Source organism: Phallusia mammillata, chromosome 6, assembly GCF_965637545.1.
Source record: "Phallusia mammillata chromosome 6, kaPhaMamm4.hap1.1, whole genome shotgun sequence".
Taxonomy (NCBI): domain Eukaryota; kingdom Metazoa; phylum Chordata; class Ascidiacea; order Phlebobranchia; family Ascidiidae; genus Phallusia; species Phallusia mammillata.
This window is the reverse complement of record NC_137257.1, coordinates 2,954,222-2,973,650: the sequence shown is the minus strand read 5'-3', so window position 1 is coordinate 2,973,650 and position 19,429 is coordinate 2,954,222. Positions and strand designations below refer to the sequence as shown.

Sequence of the window (19,429 nt, the reverse complement as noted above, 5' to 3'; positions counted from 1 at the left end):
TTCTGTATGAGCATAGCTTTTGCAGTTAATAATTTGTTTGGAATACAAACTATTATCGCAATGTACTGTTGCCGCAACTATACTATGGCAAGGTACATAACTTTCTAATAAAGCACAATAATACAAGTTTTTTTGCTTACATTAGCTCAGACTTGAGTGTAGCATCATCTAACAACATGATGGTCGTTTGCCTAAAGCATTTGCTTTGTGTTGTTGCGCTGATGAGATATTTTAAGCAAACCTTTGCCGATGACAGAACTTCCCAATGTCATCTACACACAGGAAGTGACGTTAACATTGCAGAATATCGTACAACAAACTGCACAAGATTACAGGTATGATATTCTACGTTGTATATGAATATGTTTTTCACATTGTAAACCTAATAGACGCTGGACACAGAAAAAGCTAGTCAAACCTTTTGTCCCTACCCTTAAACTAGGAAAAATAAAACATGCTAATAAAGCATGTTATTTTCGAATAAAGTAAAACTGTAACAGACTCTTGGCTCCATGTTGTCTAAATTTTTACTAACAAGGTTACGAGAAACGCACAGATTACTTTATAAGTTCTCTCTTGCTGAGTGTGACATTTTTCGGATGGTTTTACGTAATTAGAAATGAATTTAAAAGCTGCAAGGTGTCACACAAGAGCAAATAATATCTATATATATGACGGTTTGCTACCAGAAAAACCGGGAGTCAAACTTACTTACACTTGTTTTTGTTCAGATTTGTTACGTTTCGTGGGTTCAAGACGATGCGACAATAACAGTTCTTGAGCAAGGTAATATGGAAACATTATCTTAACATAAACCATATATGCAGAGCTCTAATCACCTTCAAATAAAACTAACTGTATTGAGAGAACAGCTTAAAATAGCGATTTTTGTTTTAAACTTGCAAACACATAGGTTAAACAAACAAGATAAGGACATTTTGTTCAGCTAAATCATGTTTTCAATTAAAAAGTTAACAGTAAATAAATGTCGTCAATAGAAACCTATATGCTCTAAAAAAAACTGAGCTAAGGTGAACATACACATGTACTGGGATCAGCCCTAATAAGCGTCCATGCGGACCAACGATCACGGCACACTAAAATAGAAATCATAGTACGCCAAGTCCATTAAAGGCATTGCACCGAACCAAGCAGGTCTCCCAAGTCGAACTAGTGATCTCTACTACGAAGCTGACATGTACAGCATACAAGGCAGGCAAGGGTGGTTGTGATTCGCCTTTCGACGGGTTCACCACACTAAGCCTGATAGATTTTGGTAGAGCGCGAGTCCCGAAACGACTCCTGTCGCAGGTTCGAATCCCACTGCAGGCTAAATTTCGCTGTCATGTTCCTTGCAATATGGGAATGAATGGAAGACCACCTTGATTCGGTATAACGCCTGCAACTAGCCTGCAGTGCTATGACCTTCGATTTTAAACTGTTACGTGACTGAACTACATTATTGGTCTTGCGCGTAATATTTTGATCAACGCGTGTTCGTTTAAAAAAGTATGTTCCACCTGTTGTCATGGGTAGAGCTACTAACGCTGAGCTTGGGCTGACCCCCGGCCTAAGAACTTCTGGTAGGTGGCGCAACAGAGCATAGGCGTTTATGGTGCTGTTACAGCAATTTGGGTTTATGGTAAGAATAACTGCTGAGTCAGCACCATAAACGCCTATGCTCTTTTGCGCCACCTACCAGAAGTTCTTAGGCCGGGGGCCAGCCCAAGCTCAGTGTTAGTAGCTCTGCCGTTGTCATGTATGCTAACTGTGTTTTAATTTCAAGGATGCTTTACATCTTTACGGGAAAACGAACTGATGCATCAATACTGTCTGACATCAACATGTCTATCTGCTGCTGCATTGCAAACTCAGCACCGATACACATCTCCGAAAGGCAAGCATACAAGTTTTACAAAAAATATTAAAATATCGCGCATAAGTTTGTCTTTAATGGTTGTTACCTTTTCTTCAATATCCTGTTCATCCAGTTAATGTCATTATAATAGTCTATAGCTGATCTTCACTTAAAGATAAAGGACTACAGTTTGGCAGGTTTAAAACTACAATAATGTAGTATATAGCTAAAACACAGGTACTTTGTTAGCTACCAGCTCAGAGCCTTGTCAAAGCTAAAACCTTTTCTCTCTAGTTTGAACGTGCAACTGACGACCAGTTTTGTTGTACACAAATGAGTGTCCAATGCCAAGAAACGAAATCTTATCCGGCCTAAAGCCATTTTCCCTCACAAGCAACAAGGCAACTTTATCTAGTTCATTGGCAACTAATCAAGCAAATTGGCCGCCTTTGCCAAGGGCGACTGTCACTAAAAGTGTTAAATTTAAATGCTGTAGGTAACGAATGTCATTATAACTTATACACAGCGGTCAAATAGTGCAACACAATTTTAATTGATTATGCCGATATTTTGTTTGTTTGTTTTCTAATGACAAATTTTGTTGCAGAGCGTTTCTGTTGTTGCTATGGTAACCTGTGCAATTCCGTTGAAATCTTGACCCACAGGAAAAAGCCCAAAACAAGCAAAAGTAAATTTCTTGCAGCAATTTATTAGGTTCACGCTTTTCGGTGGTTGTCATGAGTAGAATAAGGGATAAATTAGAAAGTGAAGAAATCATTAATCCAAGCTGCAAATTTTTGTTGGTTTTAATCATATTTTTAGTAATAATTCTGCAAGAAAAATAAATCCAAGTCTTATATTCACAAACAGCCTTTGTATACTCCACTATTTCTTGTCTATAAAAACAGTTATAACAGTTTGCACTACAAACGACTAAGTTAAGACACAACTGAGAAATCATATAGGCCTACACTAAACGTTTTGAATTAGCCTGTATGAATCGGTGCCATTTTTTGCCTAATTGGTTCCTTAGCTTTGCAACATAGCAAGTGTTTTAAAACCACGCAGCGGGTAGTTAATTAACGTTGTATTTGTGTAGGTTTCTGGAAATTGCCACAAAAGCTTATGCTTATGGGGCTTGTGTTGATTATTCTGGTGTTTCTCATCATTTTTGTGGCTCTCTGCAAGATGCTGTTGTACGGTGAGTTAGGATGAATAAATGTGGTTAGTATTTTTGTTTGTAAATGTGCCTGTACAAAATGAGTTAACATAATCCTTCATAAAATCCCCGAGTTTTAAACTTCTGGGAAATATTGTTACATTTGCAGCTTAAAAACGCCAATTTGTATTGAGATGTGTTGTGTGTTGGTGAAACTGAAGTAATTTATCAACTGCTTCGTTGCTTAGCTGTTACTGCAAGTCATTTAGTTGGTATTTTTTGCAGAAATCTTCCGAGTTCCAAACGTCAACGTACGATTACCGAAATGTAAAGTCATCGAAACGCCTGAAACCACCAACGTATGATTTCTCTGTTTTTACCGTTTTTTGTTGATCTACAACAGGGGTGGGCATCCTGCGGCCCTTCATTAAAGCTTGTGCGGCCCGCAGTGACGCTTGGATTTCAAAAGCACTGGCAAACGAGTCCAATTATAACATATTTTTGAGCTCATTAATGCGCCTGATGCTTTTTTTCTGCAATCTGCAATCTGGCAAAATGTGGCTAGAATCAAATGCGAATTATACTTGCAGTTAAGCATATTTGGTAAGAAACAACGCAAAATCACTTTGTGTGGTGCACATGTGCGGCCCTCGATCCAATTTTGACATTTATAATTGGCCCTACAGTAACAAAGGTTGCCCACCCCTAATCTACAATATTGTTATATTTGCCTTTTCTTTAATAAAATTTCTCTGCAATAAGAAAGCATTTTATGCAGATCAGACTGTTTACGTGTGTTTACTGGAAAGCTTGTTTCATTTTACTGGAAACGACATCAGGGGTAGACAAATGCACTTTTAAAATAAAGAATAAAGATTGAATATTGCTTTAATTTGACGACGATGCATGTAGTGGTTTGGAATTTGCAATGGGACGTCTTAAAGTCATATAATACAACTTTGAACCTATCTGAAATGAAATCGACTTTTCAGATTTTAAAAAACGTTTGCAATGGGACAAGTTATATAATATAACTTTAAACCTATCTGAAATGAAATCGACCTTTCAGATAAAAACGTGACATTTTAAGGTTGAGTTTATTGTAACTGATTAAACAAACCCAAAACACATATTCAAACTATTATAAACAGTAGACGCAAACATAAAAACTATGTACAAAAGCAAAAAAACGAACAAAAATAGGTAAGAGTAAAAAAAAAGTCGGTAGGCTATTGGCACCAATTGAAACTGAGTTTGACAATTTTGGCAAGAATGCTTTTTCATCTTTCCATAATTTGTACTTCGATTTTGCCTGGTGACAAACCGACGTATCTTGGACAACACTAGTACAATTCACCTTCCAAAAAATCTGAAAATAAAGAACCATGTTACAATGCTTGGAAAGTATAATATATTTTAAAGAAACCCGACAAAAATAGTTTTACGAAAGACTGGCCCTACAACTATCTCCAACAATATTATTTGAAATTTCATCGTAAATTTAATCACTAACCCCGAAAGATAAGCTGTGCTTCGACGTGATTCCCCCTAATTCAACTCTCTTTTATAAAGACTTAAATGTTACATGCAATAAATTTCCGAATTAAACGAATTCAATCCATTGTTATATCCTAGCTTACTTAATTTAAAGTTACTTTGTGAACAAAAAGTTTCATAACTTACTTAATTCCTAGCTGTTATTTAATACTATCAAACAGTTATATTATCGTACAACCAATGTAAGAAGTAAGTGATTAAATAGCAACACGCGTTAATTATTTTCTTACTTGAGTCATCCAAGAACTCTGAAACGTTGCCGATATAACGGTGCCCTGGGGAGTTGGAATTAAAGCCCATGGGGCCTTGTGGAACCACCGGTTTTGGGACCCACAATAAGGGCAAGTGGGTGAAGCCGAATCGCAGAAAATACCGGTTAAGTGAGTTCAAAGGTGAATTGTTTTCGAACAAAAAAGATCCGGGTCCAAAATCATCACTCCCTTCTCGATAATCCCTGCACAGGTAGATAAAAAAAATTTGACCAATCACATCGTATGACGTGAGTCACGTGGTTGTATAATTCAGGCAGAGAAATACGCATGTGCCATTTTTCACCACATGTAACATCATAAATAAGTTGTTGCTGCCAGCCACAATGTATTAACTAATATGTGGCTCTTCTAGCAGTTTTCATCTTAACAAGCCAATCATTTCGACGTCCCATACGAGACACTTTCATCAAGGTAACGGCATAAATAAAAACACAAAGTTGTATCACACGACTGGTGCCATTTTGAGTACGAGCTTGCTATCACTGCGTTTTTTGTTTGTTTTATCGCCCTGTTGCTTTACGACAACTTTGTGTTTGAGTTTATGACAATATATGTATGTAAAGTAGTATTACTGTTGGTTTAACGTTGAGTCGTATTTCTTATGTTTGTACCCAGTTTTTTGTGTTTAAAATCTTTAACTGATATGTAATTGACTGTGAATTTGAACTTAACTTTATTCGTTGTAATTGTTTCGTAAACAAATTGCCTTGGGCCCGAATGGCGTCACAAAAGAGTAACGTGGTACTATTCCGTACCATGGTAAAAGAAGAAAACCAGGTAATTTTTATTTGAAATTGAGTTCAGAAACAACAGATGTGGTTTCAATACCATCTTGATATGGTTTACAACCACTTGAGACAAGTCAGCTTAAAACACGATCGGTGTCTTTAATCCTATTGTTTTTCGTTTTCAAACGTGCAAGTTTTTTGTGGTAGCGGTATGTGATCAAGTATGTTTTGAATGTCTGTGGCTAACATAAAAAACTCGTGCAGAATTGTTTCAAGTCGAAGTTTGAATGGTACTTTCCTACGGACTGAACTGAAAGGGATTATACTGAACAAAATTCATACCGTCTTACTCATATTTTCCATTTTTATTTCCTACTGATTGAGTTTTTTTGCACTGAATAACGTTTCAACGTGGCGCAGTTTTTCCCGGCTTGGTGATTATTTTAGTACAACTTTGTTGCAACGTTTTGTTTCATCAAGCAATATAACTTAACTACGCTAAAACATTTAAAACCTACAGAAAAGGTACGAACCGATCGGCTTGACAGATTTCCTGAAGTAAATTGCCACAGTGGTCATGAAACGAAACCTTGTCCCGTGTTTGTATTGTGTGGAGTGAAGTTGAATTAGTGAGATGTGGACCAATCAGTATCACACGAACTCTTCTGCATAAAACGAAAAAGAATCAAGCTTTACAAAATGCTGTAACTGTTAATTTTATCAACTAAAACGTGAGAATTTGACATATCAAATAAGAAAGAGATCATAGATACGGTTAGATATTATTCAGCCAAAAAAGAGCAAAAAACGCATTCAAACTATTTAAATAAGCAAAACAAGTTGGCAATTGCAAGAGCAACAAGGAACACATCTTTCCAATTAGGAACGTGTAACAGATTCTTACTTTACTGTGACTTTATGAGGAAATGGCTTTAATCCAGTGGTTCTCAAACTCGGTTTTCGGGGTCGCATGCGGCTCCCAACTACTTATTTTGCAGCTCGCATCGGACCTCAGAAAACCACCAAACATTGCTATTTTAGCTTTCAAGGTCATCTTCTTTAGCGATTTTCTCAAGGTTTCTATTTTTGCGGCTCCCTACACATTCAAAAAATGCCATTTGGCCCCGACAATAAAAAGTTTGAGAACCACTGCTTTAATCTTTGTTAAAAATGTCCGCTTTTTTCAAATAAAATTGTGTGAAAACTTAAGTTAACTTTGAAAAGATTTGATGCCCTAAACTGGTATTGCAAACCCAACATCAGCTTTTCTCTGTCTCCTTTATTATTTATTATAACTTACCTCTTTGTCAAGGTTTTTATCACAGATCTGACTTGGTCTTGGCTTTTGCCCGTCGTCATAACAACACATACGGGAGTGTGGTGGGGACGAAGCGCGGAAAGGTCGGTGTCGTTGACGTACAAGTGTTTGGCCAACCAAGAAAGTGCGTTACCGGTCATACGAGGGGCGCCGGTTCGAATCGCAGCTCTCTCTGTACGACTGAGACCACGTAGAAACCGTTTGCCAGTTGAATACCTGAAATATCAAAATTCAGTTTTGTGGAAATACTTGACACGATAAATTGTCGATGTGGGTTCGAAACTCGCCGATGGCAACGTTTTTTCATACTACGCGCCTTACGGCATGAAATCTTTGCTCTTATGTAATTGGAGGTCTTCCAAAATGCTATTAGTAGGTATAGTAGAAGGTTTGACCACATATTAGTAATAAAGATACGCCTGCATACATTTTGTTGCTTACATTAAAATTATTGCAGGAAATGATAACAATTCGAAAATTTATGAAGAGCAACGCCAAAAGCAATAACGACCTACTGGTTTTTGTAATGTCTATTAGTAACGAAGTGATGACAAAGTTTTGTAAAAAAGTACAAAAACATAATATTAAAAATATAGCTTTTTATTAAATACTACCAAGTTCTTAACCTGTTCATCCTGATAGACATAAGAATTCGGTCATCAAACTGCGCAAATCCAGCTCTTATTCCATTCATTCCATACGACAACCTATGTACAACAAGCAAATAACATATTTGTGACAGTCTTTTCCACTTTTTTAAGATAAGGAGTGGTTTACGACCAACGTACTTGTCAACGACTCTTCTGATCGCAGATTTCATTGATTCAAAAGCACCGTCGTCTGTTCCTTCACTGACATCAGCGAGAAACATCACATCGGCGTGTGAACGAGGTGGGCAAACAACTGAAATAATAATTTAATTGAAATATGTAAAGAGTTCACATAGGCTACCACTGTCGTCTGTATTATTATGATTGTTCTTAGAGAGAAAAACACTAAATCAGTCGCTGTATTTATTCTTTCACAGGACATATACATATTGTTACCAAAGCATGACAATAAAATATAACGACTGGTTCAGTGTTTTTACCCAAAATTTCCTGCAGTCATGAATTAATGACCCTGAATCGTCGCAGTACTTTGCTTTGCTTGCAAGGAGATTTCCTTAATAAGAAAAACGTTACTATGATTGTCTTTATTTTCGTAAGCAGTGTCTTAAAAATTATGACTGTCTTCATTCAAAATTTTTTATTTTATTTTTACTCTTGCCCACATTTAGTCATAGATTTAACAACTTTAAATCGATTTTCGTTCCATTTCAGAACAATTTTAGGCATTATTTGTACTGTAACTAGCTATGTTAGTTGGTAGGCTGAACATGAGTGTTAAATTTTGGCAACAAATGTGTTTACCTATCTCAGTGTACATACAAAATTACTTCCAATGAGTCATGACTAGCTTGTCAAAATTGTGATGGTTTTTCTTGCGCCTCTTGTTTGATATTTATTTACCGGTAAAAAGAGGGAAATAATTTATGTAACAGGAACACAGCGTTAAGGTGTGCTGTTTATTACTGTAGATGTCATAACTACTGAAGACCAAAACTACAAGCCTATCCCTTAACTGAAACATGGGAAAAACCGAAAAATTAACCCAACCTAGATTTCATTACGTTTATGCGGCATTTTTCAACACATCAGTCTGCACAATACACAACGACATGACATTGGGACTTTAAGGTAACAGAAGGTTAAATTGATATTACATAACCAATATATCCTGCTATGCGCATTTTCTCATGTGATTTTTTGTATGTGCAAATATTGTCTGTACATGAACATTTGGTAACAAGATCAAGGCAGATTCACGATTATGAAGGCTATACTAACAGCAGACTTTAAATTTTCACCCATACTTTCGTAGGTCTTTAAAATGTGTCTATTTTCCCTAAATATTTAAGTACTAATAGTTTCCCATAATAAACAGTTAAACAAAAACAACAAACATTCTACGGCATTTCTGCTTTGTTTTTATTTTAATTATTTTTATGTTTTATTATCTTTTATTTTAACGAATTTTTTTTGTTTTGTTTTTTTCAAGAAATGACAAACATATTTACAGCGAAATGCAATAGGCATAATTTCACAATGACCACAAATTGTATTTCACAATTGTGTTACCAATACATAACTTGTTTTGCAAACAAACTATTGCTCCCAATTATTGCATTTATTTTATACAGTTTGGCTTAAAATTAACTCATACTTACTGCCAGACGATAAATTGTAGTAAGAAACCACTTCTTCCCCGAACCACTTGTGGCAGTAAGGTTGGTAGGAAAGTTCCATGTTCACCAATAATCTCATCATTTGCGATAAAGGGCGAGTGGTAAATGAACAATGTTGGATTGTGCTTCGAAATATGCACAACTGTGCCCTGTTATACTCTCTGCAAAGGATAAGAAAATGTTTTACGATGTCCAGCTGTATGAGAAACCCAGAGCAATTTAGGGTGTATATTGAAGCAGTTCTTTAAACTTCGACATCTTTTAGAACTTTTTTAATTTTGTACAACATATATATGAGGTGAGAAAAATTGTACGAAAAAAAAACTAAAGTTATCTTTAAACCACACTTTTAAAACCATTTACGTTTTTATGTATAATTATTTTGGTTCACTTTACGCTATGAAAAACAGTACGTCACGTACATGATGTGACGTCAGGTTTATGACGTAGAAAGGACACAACGACGTCACGTACATGATGGGACGTAACGTAAAAGCCGTGACGATACCTTCCTGCTGCGACTTTAGGCATATGACGCCAATAAATTAAGCAAGGATACATCATACACACTTTCTTATATATACCTGCAGAGGCGACGTTGTGATGCTTGGGAATTGAACACGAGTTGGTAAAGAGCCACGCAGTCTTTTGTAACATGCGAATAGATGGGGTCGCAGTTTGTACCATGATGTAACACGACAGGAGAACTGATTCCACCGTGATCGCACCAACGTCTTTCGTCACCTGTTGCATAATTAACAAATTTAATATCTCATCGCAAAGGTAATTCTCATAATCCAGCAGTTAGAGATATTCAAGTCGAAATCGTTGATAAAGTAGCAACATAGATATCAATTTAATCGTACTTAAGAACAAACTTTTTCTGATTGGGCAAAGGGTTGAAAAGAACAAAAAAGGTTTAAAACCACTCAGCAAACCGAATCAAAAATATTCAAACTAGAATCTGAGTAAAAACGTAAATACAGTCACATTTTCAACAAGCTAATTTCAAACTATGCCTCAATTAGCATCACTATTAAGCCAAAAACGTTTATGCAAACATTTAAAAGCCAAAGTATTTAATTGAACATTTTTTTCATCAGAAGTTCACTTTGACAAAATATACACTGACATGCACAGTGTATACATTGACGCTGATCGTCTGCCACTCTTTTTGAGAATATTTTGCAAACCCTGTTAGGCTGATTCTTGTAGTCTGTTATAACAGGGGTCGGCAACCTTTTTTGTACAGCGGACCGTTTTTGAACCTGGAATTTTTTTGCGGACCGGTCTTCAAAAAACTGCAAATATTTAGCATTGAAAGCGCCTAAATTAGTTTATCATCCCTGGGATACATGGGCAAAATGTTTCAAAGCATTTAAACTAAAAAAGTACACGGCCCGGTAACGACCTCGTCGCGGACCGGTACCGGGCCGCGGACTGGCGGTTGCTGACCACTGTGTTAAAATATATAAGTTCACATTAATTGATATTTAGGTTAGTCGTACCTAAAAATGTGAGATAATTATCTTCGACGGCTTCACGCTGATCGTATTGGAACAAATACGATTCCAACATCGAATTGTTCAAACATTCGTTGAAAACACGCAGCATACAAGTTTTGAGGTCACGGTAAAGGGAACTGGAATGACAGAAATGAAAAGGTTTAAAGCGGGAATAATTTGAAACCTATTTGACCACAAGCAGGTTTCAAAACACAGATGGTAAAATAAGGTTTGTTAACAAAAAAATATATATTTGCGAATATTTTACATCGGTTTGATTAATCAAACATATACACATTAATTTTTATACACCTTTGGACTCGAACGACGAAAGTTTAAAATCGATTAAAGTTGTCCGCAAAATGAACAAAACCATACTTATAAAGGTTTTAATTAAATTGTACGTCGTTGAGGTTTACACGAAACAATGTCTAACTGGAAAAACAAACCTGTAACAGACGACATTTTACAAAGCAGAAAAACCTCAAAATATACGATGGATGGATCACAATTCACGGAAAGAAATTAGGTTATCTACATTTAAACTAAGCTAAATCTGTTTCAAAGCTGCTGCATGTTCTGTTTGCGAAATTGGAGCTTTGGCTTTTGTGGACGCGAAATTAAAGTGACATCATCAGTGAAGAATCGCTGCAGAAAAAGCGTGGGCATGAATGCAAGACTTACAAGTATGCGCTGATAATTAATTGTTGTAAAACTTTATAGTGCACTTTTGGTTGTTGTAAAGAATGCGTTGATGTAATCACACCTAATAGTGACGTAACAGAATGTAAATTTAGTTTTCGTAATTTCTTCCCAAAAGTCATTCTTCAAGAAATATTCAACTCCACTTGATAATTTTCATAGCAACAGCGGTTGAAAGAGAAATCTTGGATATAGAGAACACGACGTACATAACCGTTTAAAACCAACGCATGGCCGTTCTCGGATACCGAGTTTAAGGAATGGAGTGAAAATATATTACGAGAGGTGGTCGCATATTCGGGGTTAAGAAACAATGTAGAATTAGAAGAAAAGGCCTAAGAAAATGTGGACAATGCAAAACCTTGCGAAACCCGCCATTTTTTATTTGTGCTTCAAAAATAGTCGTTCCTGTTTATTTTTGTGGCAGGTACAAGGTGTCGAAATATGAAGAACTAATTCAAAAAAAATAAGTAAAAAGTAACATGCTTTACTGTTCAAACATTTCGGCAGTTAATATATGAGGCTACAACGGTCACATCCATTCATAAACACTTAAATCTCATCAAAGATTGAATAAAAGGGTGTAAAAGCGGTTTACGTATGTTTTGACTTTTATATTCTACAAGAATGTAACATTAAGCAAAAATTTGTGAAATTTGTGTTTACTAGTAGAGAGCCAAATTTCAACGTTGTATCTATGTGGTAATCTTTCACATTCCAGTAATGTTATTGAAGAAAAATATCATTCAAAACATACACAAAAATTTACCATAAAACCAAATCTCCTAAAGGATCCCTTTTTGGTAATTATGAGAACAATCTGAAAGGAAATCTAAACCACTGAATCATTTGAAACACAATTCTGACTGAAATTCGGTTTTGGGCTTAAATAACAACTGGACCTTGTTATGTTCCGTCAACGAAAGTTAAACAATACATCTTTTGTGAAAATGTCAAGAGCAAGATAAGGTACAGCGATATGACGCAGAGAAAATGACTTACGAAATCAATTCTGTTATTCAACAACACTTATGCTGATAATACCATCTGTTGGTATGACATTTTGTTTTTTTAAATTTAACTCTAATTTAATTTTTTTAGGCACTAAAGAAATTTGAAAAATTATGAAAGGACAAGCTTGCGTAAAGGCGGGAACAGCTGTTTAAGTAATCAGTAAGGAATTAAAACGACACTTTTTCGTTTAGAGTAATGAACTAACGAACGTAGCACAAAATGATGGTTACGCACCAAACGCATTCAAGTTTCTAAAAAACATAGAATTTTAATAACAATTACTTTCAAACCGTCTAGATCTAGAAAATAATGTAAAAGTATTAGTACGTGAAAAAAAAAATAAGGGTTTAGTTTTTCCCCTCTGGTTATTAAAACTGGAATTTTAGGCAGGAGTAGTTGCAATGAATGTATTGATTCTATTTGAATAAGATGCTAATAAAATTTTGATTGAAGACTTCAACAAATTTCTGCAAAAATAGGTGTTTTGCGTAGTGGATATCAACAAGTCTGAAATCAATTCAAATACGTTAGTTTCACAGCACACAAAATGAACAGTAAAATACTTTCATTTTGCGTCTATTGCAAAACACAATGCAGTCTTTATTCACTCGGCACGGAAGCATGCGCAGGGTATTACATCGGATTCTAATTATACACAGTTACCGCACGCACGTGCCATGTGCCGTGACAGCTGACGTGTGACAGGTGCCCAACCGTAAGACAAGTGACACGCGAGCCTGGTCGGTGCCACCACGTATCCAACATAGGGAACCATTGATTCAGTCACTACTGTGAAGCCATTATACGACCTGGGTTTGTTTTGATAAAACAAGCATATGGTAATATCAGTTTAAGTACGAAATTACAGTGATGTAATAAGATTTGACGACTGAGATGATAAGGTAAACGTCACTTATTATTTCTATTTTGTCGTTCAACGATTCGCGCGATTTTAACGACATTCTGGAACAAGGCGCATTTTGTATTGTGAAATAATGCTTTTCAGTGTCACAATGGCGTTTCAAATACAAAATGTTTTCCTTGCCAAAAGCAGATCTTCCAAAAGTTTTATGCAACTGTTACCATTGCGCCTCGAGCACGAAATAATTTGTTACAAAAAGCAATACTTGTACTTCAAATTTAAAAATAGAATCTTCCAGCTCGTTGCATGAAAAAGTATGTGATAAAACTTTATGTTCTATTTGAATAAAATACCGATGATGCTGCAAAATTAGCTTCATTAATTTTTGAAAAACTGGACGCAACTGAAATTTATTTCTGCTCTTTGCACTTGTTTTATCAAATTTCAAATATGTTTGAATTAATAATAAATAAAAATAAAAATATTTTTTTAACTTGGAAACGAAAATTCTTATTGTTTTGTAGCAAATTTTTAAACTGACGTTATTATTCCTCCACATTAAGTTGTGTTGAAATTTATGCCTCTACTCCTCCGAGTTTTACGAGGCGTCAAAAACGGATTATGCGTTTAAACTCCGTGCACAAAACACAAGCTAAGCCAATAAAGCGACTTAGAATGCACAAACGGACGTTCTGCTTCTTGACTGACTCACTTTATCGTAGTTTTGACGCGCGTTTACATTTAAACAATGTCGGATTAATACCCGCAAGCTTAACACGTAAACACTACAAGGTTTAGACGAAAGTATGCGAAATACACAACAAGCGCAGGGCTAAATCTATACAACTGTATTTGATTACCAGTGTGACGATTTCCCCAAAAAGTAACTATTTGGCCGTTTTAGTAAGTTTATTTGTGTTATAAGCTGTTTCTAAACAATTTTTTACAGATAAAATAGCGGAAAAATTTGAACATAGATGATCTAAAAGGCAATCATTTTTTAAAATCATTGGTGAAAGTAAGTCAAAATAACATTTCCGCCAAAGTATGGTCAAATACCAGTTTTCCGACCTAGAAATCACTGTACTTTTATAACTGTTAAATACATGTAATACATGTGCAAAAAATATCATTATAAATTAAGCAGACCTAAGCGTCGTATAATGTTTTCCTTGAGTTAGTTTGACAAAAACAAAAGCGTGCGAAAGTCCATGGATACATTCCCGTCTTTTGTGGTAACTGAAAACTTTAAAGATTGTGATTATGTACCGGAAAAATAAACTTTATAATCTTGATTCGACCAGAGTTTGACATATCCGTTCAAGTCGAAGATAAAGACATCTTTAAAGATTGTCGTATCTTAACCATACTTCCTATAGCAAGATGCTTTAGGTCTTTTAGTACCGTAGTTTTTTAAAGATTTTTGCCATCAAGGCCGTGCAATTGTCGGAATAAGAAGCAACGTTAAGCCATCTTGGCTAAGATACAGATTCAAGATAAGATAACACGCAAGCGTTGGGCCGATTTGCGGGAGATTGCCGTTCGATTTCCGGGAAAACTTGCAGCTTGCGCGCGAGATCTATTGTTATACAGCGCCTGCGCTTTTGTGAGAGAACAATGGACCAGGTTGAAGGGCAGAAGACCACAGGCCATGGCGAGGTTGTGTATGTTTTAATGTGCCATCGTCAGTCGAATGCTCTTGTTACAGTTGCATATTAGCGTTACCTAAACTATCATTGTAATATGCAGGTTGGTGTTTAGCGAAATATCAAGATAATGGTTGATATGATAAAAGCACGGTTATCGAGACGAAGTGAAAAACGATAGAAAAACTATACTTTATCGTGCGTAAACAGTCCCTAATTGTTTGTGTTCATTTTTAGTTGATGTTGACTTCGTAACAAAATTTTTATCCAAAAATGTCAAAATCAACGTATAATGTTCATGGGCGCCTAATTAACAAACACCTATAAAAAGAGTGTTATCAGCCCAAATCTCTTACTATCCCGCCTGCGTCAATAGGTCTGTACCACAAAAAGATCCACCAAAACGAAATTTTAAAAATTGTTAAAACGTTCGAAATGCTCTTGTGAAATTTCGCACGCGTATGAGAACAAATTATGTTTTGGGGTCAATTCTTCACAACAACTCCAAAAGCGCATATTCCTGACACAAATACCGAACGATTCACTTTAATTTAGCGCCCCAAGGCATCCCTGGTCCGCTTGAGCACAAAACAATGGCGAAATTATGTTTTGTAGCGAACAAAACCTGGTATTTTGTCGGCGGTTTAGGCTTAAGTTTAACAAGACCTTGCCTCCCTGTAAATTGCGAGTCTAGCTTCGACCCGCTGCCGTGTTTTTCTTCTTTGGCTAATGTATTTAACTGCAAGAGAATGTATGAGAAAATTTAATTTTGCGCGCTAAAGCCACAAGATTTCCATTTGAATTTAATTTGAACTCAATGCCATGGTTTATTTGAAACGCTTTTAAAAAAGGAAATAAAACGCGTAAGCGGTTAGTGAAATGCCGAACATTGACCACCTAGTCATTGATCATTTAATGATAAATTTAACGAAAATGGGCGACCGACAATAAGTGATCACGTGGAATATTAATGTATGAGCTACAGAACAAGACAATGATCTAGCGATCGCCACCCACATGTGTTTAAATAATGATGATGTAAACTGTCTAAGTTCAAATACCATGTTTTCAAAATTGTTCGCCCTCTATCAAGTAATAATATCATGATGATTCACTATTCGCCGCCGCTATTTCTTAAGACCGAAATAATTACAAAAATTCCCTTTTTTTAGATAAGACGCGTTCTTTCAGCACAAACAGGCTCCACAACCGCCGCCAATAAGGACTTTGAAATGTAATATTTCAAGACTTACTACACTGGATGTTTGAAAATAAGTACAGACAATGCACTAACATCTCAGCAGATCCCCGCGCAAATCTCGACAACTTTATGTTGTTAAATCTTACTAAATTCTAATTTTCGTTTTCGGATATTTTCCTGCCGCTTTGTTAGCAATGAGGTTTGAGCTTGCGACTATGAACATTGATTGGACTGAACAAAATCATTTTTAGAACGAAACAAACTTAAAACATAGCTTACTAGAAATCAAACTGACAGAGAGCCTGTGTTTCCTGTTTAGGACTGATGATGCCATGTTGTTTATGGCAAATCAACAAGAATTTGCATACAGGAATACTGACAAACTGATTCAAGTGTGTTGCAAGTTACAGCAATGTTCAGTCAATATATGTTACCGGAATCGTCTGTTGAGCATTATAGCGGTTCAGGATATTGTCATTGGCACATTTTTAAGGGCCAGTATATATCGTGATTAGGTGAGCAAAAAATTTAACCACCATTAACTAACTCTGCACACCAACCTGCAGTTTTCCGATTTGATTCGATCAACTCGTACGGAGTTGAAGAACTCGCGACGGCAGGCTTGAGCACTCTCGTAGTACTCCTGCACAGAACAGGATCCGAAGAGAAAATTTATTCCGGAGTAAGAATTGAACGCTCGCGGGATTGTCATAGCAACCGTACACGCGTGCAGCATCGTCAAAGCTGCAAAAAATTACAGTTTCAAAAGTTTCATACACACAAAAATTGAAACCAATTACATCATAATCCTATTCGCTAAAAATTTTTAGCATAGCAAAATTTTCACATAATTTTAAATTGGTACAACATTCGCAAACGGTTTCTGCTTGGGAAATATGTAGAAATTATCTGTTTTGTTGCGTTTTATGTGCAAAGTTCATCACGCAAAAACGGTGTCGAACCTTTGTTTAGTTAACCACCACCTTATAAGTTTGGAAAATGGTTGTAAAATAGCTAGAAACACTATACACGGACTTAAAAAGTAATTTAATCAAAAACATTACATGCTAAAAAAACTTGTGTATACAGAATACATCATGCAGACTTTTCAACAAATACTGTTGTTAAGTTGCAAACTACCTTTAGCACAGTAAATTGTGTCAATAGTTACCATACACTTACCAGACAAAACAACCAAACACTTGATATTCATGATCACAAAAAATCTACAACGCTCTTCCTAATAGTTCAGACCAAACTATGGTTTTCGTCGCAGTATTAAAGCTCTTCATGCACCACGACAAATCAATCTTTACTGTTCACAGTGACTAGCGACGGTCTTTAATGACACCTTTAGGCTTCGGAAGATTTAATAAATGAATTCAATCCATAGAGCGCGCCTTTTAAAAGCAGTGAGATTCAGAAACTACCCTAAACTTTTTCTTTTTTATTTTTGAGCGACGCAAAATCGCAGTCGCCATTTTATTGCCCGTTGTCTTATCAAGGTGTTATCAACTGCGCCAACATTTACATTGTGGGCAGCTTTGCATTGAATAGTTTAAAAAGTACACAACAACCGCAAGATTACAGATCTAAAGGAACAAAAGAATGTATTTTACAATTTGTAGGGACATATAGCATCGTTTTAGCAACATGTGAAGTTATTATTTCGTATTGTGTCTGTTAGCATACTAACCCTACTTGTTTAAACAATTATTTAATTAAATACCAATTTATTTGACAGTAGCGCAAAAAAACATTCAATCTAAATGCCTACGCCAGGCCCATTGAAGGCGTCATACCGAATCAGCTGGTCACCTAATATTAACCATATGGCAAGGCGTAGGCTAGAAAAAAATAGCCTTTAATCTGAATGTTGTGAAAGATGTTTTCTTAAAGTTGCACCTGTTTAAAATCGAGTTATATACACTAAGCTTGTTTGCATTTATGCAGAATGCACACCGTTTCAAGGCGGAAACCATGGAGCATATTATGAAATTTTGTTTTGTTGGATTTTCCGCGATGCGTTGCAAATATGCTTTGCGGTTTTCGCTCATTTTCGTGGAACAATTTTAACCGAACACAAATCGAGTAGTTAAGTAAACAACTTAGACGGTAATTCCAGGTTTTAGGCGCTAAATCTAACCACCATCTCCAGCTATTGGTAGTTAATCCGTAACTTTGAAAACAAACTACAAGTTGCCTATTGCTGAAAAACAATAGGATTTGGGTAAACACTGCCAAAAAATTTGGTCGGAATGCCTCACCTGGTGTTATGACGCAAAAAAGAACCAGTACCGGTGACGTATAAGTCGCCATGCGAATTCGGCATTTTTGCTTCAAGCGACGAGCTTCTGTTCATTACTTTCATTGTTGCACAACAATTCCGTCAATTCAGACATTGATCTAGATGACAAAACAAAGTAAGCTTGTTTACAATCTAACCATGTATTATGTGTAACCAAAGCGTAATATACCTTGCAATTGCCAGCACAAAACGGATTTTTCAGGTCCCTTGACATCAATTCGTACTCTTAGATTCAGAGCGTGACTTGCTAAAATGCAATTCTATCTGTAGAAAAAAGGACACTAGATTTTCAGTTTTTCCTAGCTACTGTACACGTTCCCGACTGTTGTTTTTTAGAAAAATGTTGCATAAGTCGTCCAGGCAACATATTTTACGGGGATTCTCGCCAAAATGTCAATGCTGCAATAAAGATGACTTGCTCAGTTCCTTCTCTGTGAAAATAGCGGGAAAATGTACAAATTATATGGTAACCGGCCAAAAAAATAAACAATTGATTTTATGAATAGGGTGCAGAATTTTAAAGGCTGGAATTACAAAAAAGCGTGGTACTTTGTCACAAATTACAACTAACAGTGGTTTTAGCAAGAGCGCCTTATGTGTTGCTAAAACGTGAAATAGTATCAGAACTATTATTTGACGTAGTATCAATAGTTTCAAAAACTTTTTTGAGGGAGCGTACGTTTCGTGCCGGTAACAGAAGATCCACAGACATTTTTAAATGACATCATTTAGTTTAGTGTTAATCCAAACTTATCAGCTGCTAACCGGAATACGAAAATTACAGTGCCCCGCCCAAACATGTAAACTGCGTGGTCTTAAGGTAAACAACTGCAACGACTTATAACTGCAACTGATAACGGTATTAGGAAAACTGTAATAACAACAGAAGCCAGAAGCTTATATCTCTTACTTAGGTTTTACCGTTAGTTACGTAATAATCGATCTCACAAATCAGCTTTTAAAAGACTTTCTTATATTACATACTAACAACAAACAATGCACACCATAAAGG

At 36.0% G+C, this 19,429-nt stretch overlaps 2 protein-coding genes across 3 annotated transcripts; one reads left to right on the top strand and one right to left on the bottom strand.

Moving 5' to 3' along the window:
- Positions 1 to 19: 19 nt before the first annotated feature.
- Positions 20 to 3,801, top strand: LOC145232582 (uncharacterized). 2 transcript variants are annotated; one of them, XM_080097241.1, is made up of 6 exons: positions 23 to 335; positions 732 to 786; positions 1,787 to 1,897; positions 2,466 to 2,546; positions 2,958 to 3,059; positions 3,303 to 3,801. In XM_080097241.1, the coding sequence occupies exons 1-6, from the start codon at positions 177 to 179 to the stop codon at positions 3,380 to 3,382; spliced, it is 588 nt and encodes a 195-aa protein (XP_079953367.1). In that variant the 5' UTR covers positions 23 to 176; the 3' UTR covers positions 3,383 to 3,801. The 2 variants fall into 2 exon arrangements, with proteins under 2 accessions (XP_079953368.1, XP_079953367.1); XM_080097242.1 differs by lacking the exon at positions 2,466 to 2,546 and having other exon boundaries at positions 20 to 335.
- A 294-nt stretch (positions 3,802 to 4,095) lies between these two features.
- Positions 4,096 to 17,490, bottom strand: LOC145232581 (uncharacterized). The gene is made up of 11 exons (XM_080097240.1): positions 17,292 to 17,490; positions 16,670 to 16,853; positions 10,688 to 10,821; positions 9,764 to 9,923; positions 9,162 to 9,340; positions 7,681 to 7,795; positions 7,519 to 7,599; positions 6,875 to 7,108; positions 6,108 to 6,239; positions 4,805 to 5,028; positions 4,096 to 4,386 (listed from the first exon to the last, which is right to left on the bottom strand). The coding sequence occupies exons 1-11, from the start codon at positions 17,320 to 17,322 to the stop codon at positions 4,361 to 4,363; spliced, it is 1,500 nt and encodes a 499-aa protein (XP_079953366.1). The 5' UTR covers positions 17,323 to 17,490; the 3' UTR covers positions 4,096 to 4,360.
- Positions 17,491 to 19,429: the final 1,939 nt, after the last annotated feature.

Bases quoted from the DNA above. Each gene is read 5' to 3' on its own strand.
- LOC145232582 (XM_080097241.1), top strand. From the start codon at position 177: ATGATGGTCGTTTGCCTAAAGCATTTGCTTTGTGTTGTTGCGCTGATG. The intron at 2,547-2,957 runs GTAAATTTCTTG...GTATTTGTGTAG, and splicing joins AAAGCCCAAAACAAGCAAAA to GTTTCTGGAAATTGCCACAA. The intron at 3,060-3,302 runs GTGAGTTAGGAT...TATTTTTTGCAG, and splicing joins CTGCAAGATGCTGTTGTACG to AAATCTTCCGAGTTCCAAAC.
- LOC145232581 (XM_080097240.1), bottom strand. From the start codon at position 17,322: ATGAATATCAAGTGTTTGGTTGTTTTGTCTG. The intron at 9,341-9,763 runs GTATATATAAGA...TATCCTTTGCAG, and splicing joins TCACAACGTCGCCTCTGCAG to AGAGTATAACAGGGCACAGT. The intron at 7,796-9,161 runs GTAAGTATGAGT...TTATTATTTCAG, and splicing joins CTACAATTTATCGTCTGGCA to TTGTTTGCCCACCTCGTTCA.